General features: G+C 54.0%; 1 protein-coding gene across 2 annotated transcripts in view; it reads left to right on the forward strand.

Annotated features, from left to right (window-relative positions):
• CD99L2 (CD99 molecule like 2) overlaps nt 1–10674 on the forward strand; it is a 132327-nt gene extending 121653 nt beyond the window's left edge. Inside the window, exons 6-10 of one of the 2 annotated variants that reach the window (XM_042242020.1) lie at nt 1416–1454; nt 1589–1708; nt 5410–5427; nt 6407–6472; nt 8114–10674. In XM_042242020.1, coding sequence (XP_042097954.1) covers nt 1416–1454; nt 1589–1708; nt 5410–5427; nt 6407–6472; nt 8114–8178 — 308 coding nt within the window. In that variant the 3' untranslated portion in view covers nt 8179–10674. The remainder of the gene's footprint in view (nt 1–1415; nt 1455–1588; nt 1709–5409; nt 5428–6406; nt 6473–8113) is intronic. The other variant, XM_027963148.2, reaches the window with a different exon arrangement.
• The last annotated feature ends 1229 nt before the right edge of the window (nt 10675–11903 follow it).

Genomic DNA, 11903 nt, shown 5'->3' on the forward strand with positions numbered 1-11903 from the left:
ATCAGGGATATCCATGAAACACATTTGACTCAAGGATTCAGCCCCAGGTGGGAACATAGCAAATCTCATTTTCTCCCTCAAGATTCTTATTTTTAAAAATAGACTATTTTTTAGAGCAGTTTCACAGCAAAACTGAACATTGTACAGAGTTCCCATACCCCCCATACACCCACAGTCTCTCCATTAGCAACATCCCAAACAGGGGGTACATTTGTTACAATTCATGAACCTACAGCCCCCCACCCAGAGTCTTTGATTGGTGAAGGAAATGTCAAAGGTCATTGCCTCCGGCATCCGGGAGCAGTTTCCCCCAAGAACCCTGGGCTCTGGGAGTACAGTCTCCCTTCATTAATGGGCTTGTGTTCTGAGATGAATAGGGCACCCAGGAAAGAGCGCTCAGGGCTAATTAAATGTCCTAAATGGTATCCCTTGCTTGTCAGGGAGCTGCTGTCTGGGCTGTATGTGTGCTGGTGTGTGTGTATGTTCTCTGAAATTCAACCACGTCTAAGTTTTTGTGGCCACCACTGCAATCAAGAGAACAGTGCTGTCACTGCAAAGGTCCTTCCCATTTTTCTGTTTTAATCAGAGCCAACTGCCTCACTCTTCGCTCTCCCTAACCCCTGTCAACCACTAATCTGTTCTCCATCTCTGTGATATTTCAGAGCTTTTTGAATTTCAAAATCCTAGAGAAGGGATTGTCAGCTTGCATTGTTTTGTGTTCCACAAACAACTCACACTATATGCCAAGCTAGAAGTAGATGGCCTTAAAAAGCTCTTGATTATCACTTAATCCTGTGTACCTAAGTTACCAGAGTAGAGGCATCTGAATTTGAAGAAAAGCATGTAAAAGGGCTAAGCACAAGAGGAAAGGAAATTGAAATATTAACCATAAATCTCTTTGAATAGTAGGATGATGAATTGTTTTTATACTAGTCTTTCATCCTTTTTTAAAACAAACTTTTACATAGCCGTGATTCTGGAATTAGAAAAACAGTAAATGTATGTTACCCGAGGCACTAGGTGCACAGGACCCACAGTGTTGGCATTTAGAGTCAGGCTTGCCCCACGTGAGCTCAGCTCTGCCACCTGCTGGCAGATTCCTCACCTGCGCACCTTCACTCTGTGGGGTGTTGTGGATGGTTGCAGGGGGCACCTGCCCCTGTGTATGGCAGTGCTGCATGTAAAGAGTCAGGATACTACATGCTCTCAGTGCACGGTCACTCGTTTCAAAAATAAAAAGCTCCCCCTCAGCTTGGGCAGGTGGCAGGCATAAGGAAGCAGGTCTTGCTGTAGTCAGGGTGAAGCCCCCTGGGGCAGAGATGAAGAGGGGTCTCAGCGAGTCAGGAAGGGGCTGTCACTCCCGACCCTGAGCTGGTGGTCACAGGGGACACTGACTGCTTTTGTCCTTTATGCAGGTGGTGGCCAGTATGGTGGCGGGGACAACTCTGACTCTGGTGAGTTGGGAATCCTGAGGTTTTTGTGGAAACCACAGGGGGACACTGCTGGCTGCTTGGGTCTCTGGGCAGCCTTCCTGACCTTCCTTTGACGGCCACCTCTCTCCGTGCCTCCCCACCCACCCTCTGCCCAGGAATGTCGGCAGAGACTGGCACCATCGCCGGTGTGGCCAGTGCTCTGGCCATGGCGCTGATCGGTGCTGTATCCAGTTACATCTCCTACCAGCAGAAGAAGTTCTGCTTCAGCATACAGCGTAAGTGGACCCACCTGCGGCCATGCCCGCCCACAGCAGAAGATGAACAGAGGGCCAGGGCTTTGGAGGAGGAGAGGGCAGCACTCTGAGCAAGCTGAGATTCAGCAGACTTCCCCGGGGTGAGGTGGAGGTGGGGCTGCACTTTTTAAAGCCCTTGGAGACAGACCTAGGCTGAACTGAAGTATAAACCAGCCTGGAAGAGAGGATTGGGGTGGGCCCAATGACCTCGGTCTTCCAAGGGTGACCACCAGGCTTCTCGTAGAACAGGAAAGAGCCTCTGGATTTCTATGTGGCTTCGGATCTTGCCCAAGGGGACATGGGGCCTTTGGCGACAGGAGGCAGATGTCCCCCAGACCTCTGAGTCCCAGCAGGCAGCATTGTTGGGCCTGCCAGCCCACTCCTCACCCTGGCGACCCTTCTCTCCCTCTCGGATCCCAAGGAGCCCCTGGCTGCTGCCCAGGTGCCCCTGCTCCTCCCCTGTGAGCCACAGAATCTTAAAATACATGGAATTCTGAATTATTTGAAAGGAATAGGAATGCAAGAGGAAGAGTTTTGTCATATTGGTGGCTGTCATTCTAGGTTGTAGCGTGAGTCTGTCCATGGTGTGTGAATGGAATAGTTACAGATGGAATCTGTGTCAGAAGCCCGCCTACAGGCACCCTGTGTTAAGGGATCCACACAGGGATGCCATTGAAGGCGAACAAGACCACACTCAGTTGTTTTACAAGCACGGTGTTGATGTATTGCTGTGTGCAGACTGTGTCTCTGGTTGAAGATGGGAAATCTTTAGTTCAAGTAAGGGAACCTGACTCATCCATAGTTTCCCTCTTTCCTGTGGCTCAGGACCATCTCCTGTGAAGTTTCCCCTGCCCTTGCTCTGGGCCTCTGCCCTTAATTCTAGCCTGGAGCTGAGCTTCCCAGGAAATGGACTTGGGTCCTAGAATGCTTTGCGTGTAGCTATTGCCAATGTCTCCAGCCTGATTTTCCATCTGGCCATGACATTTGGTGCTTCTACTCTTATACAATGTCCGTGACTGGGGCCACGGCATACAGCTCTGCAGGCTGTGCACGGGAGTACCCCAGGGACAGCACGTGTCTCAGTGCACAACCTGCACAGCTGTTCATGGCTGCCCTGCTATAGCTCCAGGGCTTGGTTGTGTAGAGTGGTGTGAACAGTCAGAAGGAGTACAGAACTGCAGGTGGGGTTGGCCTTAGAGCTATCACTTGTCCCAGCTCAAAAGCAAACAAGCAGCTTAAAACAACAAACCTATTGTCTCATGGTCTGGAGGTCAGAAGTTCAAGATCAAGATGGCAACAGCACTGGTTCCATCTGAAGGCTGTAGGGGGAGATCCTTTCTTCCTCTCCCAGCTTTTGGTAACCCCAAGCATCCTTTGGCTTATGGCCACATCACTCCAATCTCTCTGTGTCATCTTCTGTCTCTTAAAAGGGTACTCGTCATTGGCTGTGGGCCGCACCCTAAATCCAGGGTGATCTCATCTTGAGATCCTTAACTTAGTCACATCTGCAAAGACCCTTTTCCCAAATAAGGTCACATCCACAGGTTCCAGGGATGAGGACATGGACAGAGGCTTTGGGGGCCACAATTCACCCCAGTTCAGCATTGTAACTCTAACAGTGAGATGAGTGCAATCCATGGTTCATCAAAGACATGCCCACAGCAGAGTTTGGCCAGATGGCTCAGGGGCCACTGGGTGGCTTGGAGACTTGAAATTGCATGTTGGATAAGAGAAGAAGTAAAAGCTGGGCCTGCAGTCAGAGTCAGAATGGCTTCCCATGCTCACCAGTGCCTGACCCTGCTCAGCCTGGATCACTGCCCCAAGCACCACCACCTCCTGACGGGGCATCATGGCGGGTACCTTCAGTTTGTAGATGAGATAGCGGCTGAAGGGACTGTTGAAGGAACTCAGTGCACATGGAAAGCGATAAATCCAGAAGGAAAGAGTGCTGGTAGGTAGCAACAGGGAGGATGAGAGAGGTTGATTTCCAAACTGAATAGATGTCTAGATTGTGTCTGTCTCTGCAGAGGCACTCAGGTGAAAGTACATTATTTTCCCACTTGTTTCCTAAAACAAAGAGGTGCAAGTTTCTGCTAGTTGGATTAGCAGTCAAAACCCAATAAAATTTGAGAATATGAAGGCTTTGGTACACAGAAATCAGTGAACTGTACAGCATTTGGGGGACAATAAACCTGTGATACTGAGGTGGCAGGACGTAGATGTGACCTCTCAGGCCGGGGGGGGGGGCTCTAGGGGTTAGGGTGTTGCTGGGCCACGTGCTGGGGGTCCTGGCCCAGGGAAGCCAGCATACTTGGAGGGCTGACAGGGGCTCCCAGGAAGCTCACGGAACCTGTGGGCCTCTCCCAGCCTCCCACTTGATCTGAGGGCTGGCCCCCCAGTCCTTTCCTTTCAGTCTGTCAGTGATGTCTTTGTCGTGGCTGAAACCACACCCTCCTGCGGGTACCATCATCAGCCCCGGTTTCCTTTGAAGGAAACCGAGTTCAGAGCATCCTCCACATCTGAAAAAGGCCCCCTCTTGCTTCTGTGTCTGTCCCCTGTGCTAGCAACATCTTCTTCCAAAGCTGTAAGTTGTATCTGCTCCTGTGTCCATGCCTCCCCTTATGAATCCCTCCGGCCCTCCTGGGTCCTTCTGTCCCCCCGATGTAACATCAGAGGGGTCCCTGTTCCTGGGGCTTGTGCTCTGCTCCATTGCCAAGTCTCCTTGTCCTACATCTGGGCAGTTCCATCAGCTCCTCCCCCCGCCTGCCCTGGGCTCCCTGCCACTTCTCTCTGCTCTGAACAGCCCACGGGCCCTGTTTCAAGTGTGCAGGGACTGCTCCCCCTGGACCTCCCATGTGCCTCTGACCCAGCCCCTGAGCTTGACATTCAAAGCCCTTCTTGGTATGGTTCCATCCACATCCCTTCTGCTCTCTCCCTGTGGTCCGTGTCCCCAGAAGCCTTTCTGCACAGCTGCACTGACTTCCCTGAGGATGCACCGCTCTCTCCAGCACCCTGTCCAACATGCCCTCTCCTCCCCTAGCAGCTTTCATCCTTTGGGCCTGGGACACCCTCCCGGGCCGCCTTCCTGCCCTCCAGCCTGTGGGAGGATGTCTGTCTTGCCTGCTGCCACAGCACCCTCTGCTGACCCACTGTGCAGCCCATGGCGTGGGATGAGGGCTTGCTGGTTTCTGTGTCACCACCGCATCCCATCACTCTGAACTGTCGACACCTATGGGTGCCTATGTGTGTGTTTCATCCACTGAAGTGTCCCTGGCCTCTGTGTTGGGGTAGCATCAGGAGGAGCCCTGTGGATGTGTGTGGGGGTCAATCCCCTGAGAAGCCATTACTTAGCATCTCCCATCCCCACCCTTTCTGTTAAGCCTCAGCCACTCACACAGGGAAGTAAGTCGGAGAAGGCCAAGCAAAAGCCACTCTGCACCCGGTGCACGGGGATGCCCCGGGGAACAGCACATGACTGCTAGGAGGGCCTGACCCTGCCTTGGTGCTCGGGGCCTTGCAGTCTCTCCAGCCACCAAACGGGTCCTGGCCTTGGGGACCCTCTGCTTCCCCTGTCTCTGCCCTCCAGCGCCAAGGGTCAGTGTGTTGCGCGGAAAGCCCGCCTGGCTTGTTGCCAGGGACTGAGTTTTTGCTCCAGGGTCCTAAGTTTTGTGTCTTGCCTTCAGATGCAGCAGAAGGTCAAGGTAACGACGTGCTCTGACTTACTCATTGTCCCCTTCTGCTTTGGTGTCTGCCCTTCATCACCCACCACCCTCCTCCCTCCCCTCCATGCTGCTCTTGTCTCCTCACCTCGCTCCACCCCATCCTGTTCCCTGGCACTCACAACCATCTTTCCTTTTCCCTGATACACGTGGGCATTTGGGCATGGCTGTGTCTCAGAGGTGCTGGGGCTGGGGTGGAGGTCCTCTCTAGGACTCAGATGCCCACCGGCAGTCATCCCTGAGGAGCAACCAGAGCACTGCCCATGGGAAGAAGACAGTGAGGCACATGCCAGCTTGGCATCTGAGCACCCAGTCGGGAGGCCCAGGGCGCCCCTCCGTGTGCCTTGCTGGCCCAAGTGAGCGCTGACCACACCTGCTAACTAGCCACACGTCCATCTTTCCTGGGCCCGCCTGGTGTCCATCTTGAGCCCGGCAAGGCCCAGGGCAGGCAGGAACCTGAGTGCAGCCCAGGATGGTGGAGTGACTCACACTGGCGCCTGCTCAGTGGGTTCGTGAGAACCATGGCCCAATTTTCCCATAGGCCCAGGGCTCTGATGAGGTTTCTGGAGATAAGACATGGACTCTTGAGTCTCCCCAAGCAGCAGCAGCAGCAGCAGCAGACATGGGATGTACTCAGCTTCATAGAGTCCCCAAACTGTATTTGGACGTTAGGTGAGGAGAAAGCCCCCAAACTGACTAGACCAGAACAGCTGTCAGCAGGACCTGGCTCTCCACACTGCAGCAAGGACGGACTTCTTCCCGCTGTCTGCAGGAACCCGTCCAGCTGAGAACCCCTGGCCAAGGCAGCACGTGTGGGTGGCACAGGGTTCGGGAGTCTGAGTTCATTAAGGGGCTTGGGTTTTTTTCGCCATAATGGAGGGCTTGGTCAGGAGTTGTCCATCATAGCCAGGGACCCTTTGCTTCTGTGTCAATCACCAACTCCACCCTTGGCCTTTTGCAGAGGGTCTCAACGCAGACTACGTGAAGGGGGAGAACCTGGAGGCCGTCGTATGTGAAGAGCCCCAAGGTGAGGACTTCTAGTCACTTTCCATTGCTGAAGGCCTCCTAATGGCTGGGCCAGCACCGAGCAGAGCTGTGCTGGGAAAGCAGGGGCTCAGAGGTCTCCGTTCCTAAAACTTCCAGCCAGAAAGATGGGCTACAGAAGTCAGGGGCCCAGCACTCTGCTCTCCCCAACCAGACTCCAGCCTCCTGACACTGGGCACGCCAGGACTGCAGTCAGGGCCGTCTGCACACTGAGGGACACCCTGTGAGTGAAAACACACACACTCCCAGCCAAATGCCCACAGAAGCTTGTGGGAAATCTCTAGATGGAGTCCCAGGCCCTTTCCATTTGAAAACTGCCAAAGGCAACAAAGAACTTATAAAAAAAACACAGACCCCCATAATGGGAGCCCCTGCTTTCCCCCACTCTGTTCTGTGTTCAACAAGCACTCCTAGGTATCAGAACGCCAGCATGACAAGCTGTGTGGCATCAGGCTTCTGGCCCAGGGTGGCCAACCACTCAAGGCAGATGCAACCTGTGGCCCCAGAATGCCAGCAAGACGGTCAGGAAAGGCTTTGTGGAGAAGGGGGCAGGCCACTTTCCATCACCCAAGGCCCGGGGGCTTGCAGGTCAGGGTGGGTGTGAAATACAGGAGCTGGGGTGTGTCTGTCCTGGGATGGGTGCCAAGGTGGCTGCCTGGTGGGCAGAGGGGTGCCCCTGGGGATGTGATGGGCAGGGCTCCATGCGGTGGCTTAGAATGGTCTGTGGCAGCGCTGCACTGTCTGGATGCAATAGCCCAGAATTTCAAACATGGGAAGATGGACTCCACAGTAGCAGTCACTGTAGTCGTTCTTTTAAACTCTTGGCTACCATCATGTGAGTATCGCCATGTACCAGGTGCTGTGTTACATGCTTTATTTAAAATACTCCTCCCAGGGACTTCCCTGGGGGTCCAATGGTTGAGACTCTGTACTTCCAATGGAAAGGGTGCAGTTTCAATCCCTGGTCGGAGAACTAAGATCCCTTGTGCCTCAAGGCCAATAAAAAGAATATAAAACAGAAGAAATATTGGAATAGATTCAGTAAAGAACATAAAAAAAAATTCTTTAAAAGATTCCTCCCTTCGAAGTTCCCCAGCTGTCCAGTGGTTAGGACTCTGTGCTTTCACTGCTGAGGGCCCAAGTTCAATCCCGGTCAGGGAACTAAGATTCTGCAAAAAAAAAAAAAAAAAAAAAAGAATAAGAAACTTGTCCCAGTTGCTCCAGTAGAACCATTCCCAGTTTGGGTGGGTGGTGGTTTAGTCACTAAGTCATGTCTGACTCTTGTGACCCCATGGACTGTAGCCTGCCAGGCTCCTCTGTCCATGGGTTTCTCCAGGCCAAAATACTGGAGTGGGTAGCCATTCCCTTCTCCAGGGGATCTTCCTGACCCAGGAATCGAACCCAGGTCTCCTGCATATTGCCAGTTCACAGGTGAGGAAATGGAGGCCCAGGTGGTCACAGGGTCCCTCCACTCCTTCCTTCTCTCGGGGGGTACAGCAGCTGCCACAGGCCAATCATCCAGGACAGACAGGCAGGGAGCCAGGTTTCTGTGCCCAGGGAAGGATGTGGTTGTCTCTCTCTGTCTTCATGTGGCTCCCTCCTGACGGGCATCTCATGTCCCTAGTGAAATACTCGGCCCTGCAGACGCAATCCGCGGAGCCGCCGGCCCCTGAGCCGCCCCGGATCTGAGGAGCAGAGGATGCAAGGCCCCGCTCCGCTGGGCAGGCCGTGGGCACACGGGGCCGCCGCCAGAGACCCAGCTCCTTGTTTCATCTGGACCCATGGCTGCCACACCGCTCCTTCGATGTCATTGGCTTCTTGTCGTCCTCAGTTTCCCAGACATAGCTCTGGGTGTTTGTGAGTCTGGCTCGTGTGCCCACCCTGCCACTGGGCCCCCCAAGAGGCTTGCTGCCCAAATCCGAGGCTGGCCCCACTGAAAGCCAGGGCCAGCCTCGGGTGCCCAGGGTTGATGCCTCCCTAGGCCACCCTGCTCCCAGGCCTTATCAAGCTGGGGAAGGGGAGACTGAGCAGAGGGAGGGCCAGAGGATGGGCAGGAGTGTGAACCCAGGGCCCTGTGGTCCCCTCCACGCTGCATTGACTCACCAGGTGGGTTTCTGGAAAGGCTGTGGGCAGGGGCCTGGCCGCGAGGAGTGTACTGGTGAGCGCCAGGAGACAGTGCGGGCACACATACCACACCCAGGGGAGTTTTATCTCCATTCCTCTTTCCACCTCCAGCCCTTACGCTGCTGGGCTCCCTGACTTTTCATTTACTGAAGTGCAAACTTGCATGTCACAGTATCCCCGCCTGGATGTGTAGGAATCTCCTGGATGTATGTGTAGGAAGCTGTGGCTCTCAGGCCCAATTCCCCTATGATGCCAGGGCATCGAAGTGGTCTCCAGTCTGACGTGATTAGTTTCAGGAATCACTTATTCTGCGGCATTGAGTTTCATACTGGGGCCGCGGAGGATTCCCCACCCCGCTCCCATGTGTGTTCTTATTTTGGTAGCAGGAGCTACACATGACAGAATGAGCGTCAGAGCCTGAAATATGCCCACTGTCTGCTTGAAGATGTCTGTGGGAGGAGGGGAAGGGGCATGGTTTTGGTGTGGGCACTCATGTGACCTGAGCACACTCTGGTCATCCGCTGGCCTGCCTGTGATGGAGATTGCTTGGGGGCCTGGGGGCACCCAGACTGGAGGGTTATGTCTGTGGTGGGCTGGAGCCAGGCTGTCTTCCTGGAACTTTTCGTCTGGCCACATGTGATCCTGATCTCCCCTGGGTGCTGCTGTCAGGCTGAGCTAGAGTCTAGAGCGCCTCTCCCCATTTATGGATGAGTTTGCAGTGTTAGAAAGCGCTTCTGGAAGCCTCATGTGAGTCTTCTTCACATGCTACAGGACGGCTGTGTGTGGACTCTTTTACATCCACCAGACTGGGACAAGACAACTCTGACTTTAGGGAGACAGTTGACATCAGAACAGACCCTGCAGGTCAGACTGCGTGTGCCTCCCTCGTGTGTTCATGTTATGGAGAGTGTGTCATGGGCCCCGCATCATGCCCATGCCAGGGGGGCTCATGCCAGGCCGGCCAGATCGTGTGTGGCCAGGGGTGAGGAACATTGAGAAGACGGCTGGAAGTGAGCCATGGAGGCAGTGCTGGTGAGCTCAGCCTGTTTCCAGCACCTCCCTGGCCTGCCCTCGTGGACTAATGTCCCCAGCCCTGACCGGTGCTGGGCTGGAGGCCACTCTGAAGGACTTTTGCATTGGTAGCCTGCTGTCACCTAAAGAGGGTGACATCAGGGCCCCGGAGTCAGGAGGGATCAGGGCAGCACTCATCACGTTAGGAGGGCCGCTCACCACCATTTGCAGGCACTTCAGAGAAAGACACAAGGCAGCACTTGTGCGTGATAAGAGGCTCTCCCGGCCACCGAGAAGTTTGGCCGTTTATAGAGAAGTCACAGTCACAGTGGTGACTAGGAAGGGAGCCATGTGGCCTGTGGCATCCTCGGCGTGGCTGGGTGCAGTGCCCCCGGTGGGCCACCTTGGCTCTGCAGCAAGGCGCATCTTCTGGTGAAGACCCTGAAATCCTGTCGGTGATAAGAGTCAGCGCTCTCTGTGGATCCGTTTGCTCGGTACCACTGACTTGGGTTAAGAGAGACCCATCGTGCCCTTCCTTGTCTGTCTTAGTGCCCCTGCATTGAGCCTGGAGCCCAGTACCCAGCTCTGCGCTGGTGACTGGGGCATTGAAAGTCACTCAGCCATCCATTTGCAGAGCTCCCATCCTGGGGCCTGGGGCAGGGCATTGATGCTTGCTGATTCTTGGGAGCTCTCGTAGCTGTGTCCACCTGGAAGCTGTATTGACTGGCTTGGGCCCATCCCAGGTGGTAATGGAGGTAGCAAGTATGCTAGAATACTGACCATATCTAATTGCTGTCAGTTTAACTGGGGGAGAGATGGGGGACTCAGTGTTTATAACAACTCTGAGCTCCTGAACGATGGAGGCAGGGCACCCTAAGTGTCACCCAGAGAGTGGCACCAGGCCCACTGTCTTGGCTGCTTGGGGGTTAGTCCCAGTTCTCTAAGAAACAGTGGAGACCGATAGCAGGATCCCCTATACTTTTTCTTTGCTTGTGTTTGAGGATGAATTGTAAGCTCTCTGATGTTTGCATTAAACAAAGTGGAACCTTACCGATCCCTGGTTCTGCCGGTGTGAAGGCACGCCCTTTGTTAAGTGATGCTGGTTTTCCTAATTCATTATTATGGACCCAAAGGCCTTTCTTGAGAGGGTCAGGGTTCTGGCACTTCCCCTCATGCTGAGCAGCTTAGAGTCAGCCTTCCTGGGGTGATCCCTGCATGACAGGGAGCTGAGGTCTGGAGATGTCATGGGGGTAGGGAGGCGCAGAGGCAGGCCCCCGACTCACGACTCCTAAGCCCACAGTGTTGTCTTCTTCAAAGAAAGCCAGTAGCCAGGGTCCACTCGGGTGACATGTGACTGAGCCATAGAAAGTGGAACAGGGCCAGGGTGTGCAGGCAGAGTGGTCTGCTGGAGGTAGAGCTGCCCTTGTCACTCCATGAGGAAGATATGGGGGCCGCTGGGAGGGTCTCACAGTGTGATGGCATTTTGTGCCATACCAACCTTGTAGTAAAATAGCACCAAGTCCTCTAAACCAAGCCCCCATGTGACTCTCCCGTGCAGAAGTTGTGGCCCTCCCAGCCTTGCTGCTCGGTGTCGCTGCTGGGGCCCCCACACCTGCGTGGAGGACAGGGACATCAGGCCTTAGAAGAAGGGGCCTTATATGCAGGGGCCAGCATGGTTTCATCCAGGCCTTTATAGCTCCCATAAAGGCCAGCACTCCCTCTGAAGACTCTGGGTGGGGACCCTGTGGCTCCCCATAAGTCTGTCCCATTTAAGCTCTAGGACTCATGGCCTGGAAAGCTGGCCTGGCCTCCTCAGGGCCAAACCTGCCTCTCAGTGGGCTCCAGCCCTGTCCTCACATCTTGAGTGTTTTCTTAAGGTGTTGCCGATTTTAGAGTAGTTACCTATTTCAGCCAACACACTCAAGTCTTAGGGTGAATAGCATTTACCACTTAGAAAATGAATTAAATCATGTAAGAGTACTTTACATGTATTGACTGTGTTTGACACATAATAAATTTTTGTGTAAGTAAAATGGGCTTTCCTGGTGGCTCAGATGGTAAAGAATCTGCCTGCCAATGCAGGAGACCCAGGTTTGATCTCTGGGTCGAGAAGATCCAATGGAGAAGGGAATGGCAACTCCCTCCCATGTTCTTGCCTGGAGAATCCCCACGGACAGAGGAGCCTGGTGGGCTATAGTCCATGGGGTCGCAAAGACTTGGACATGAATGTTTACTAATTTTCCACAAGGGAAAAATTACCAAAAATAAAGACAACAAAA

Source organism: Ovis aries, chromosome X, assembly GCF_016772045.2.
Source record: "Ovis aries strain OAR_USU_Benz2616 breed Rambouillet chromosome X, ARS-UI_Ramb_v3.0, whole genome shotgun sequence".
NCBI lineage: Eukaryota > Metazoa > Chordata > Mammalia > Artiodactyla > Bovidae > Ovis > Ovis aries.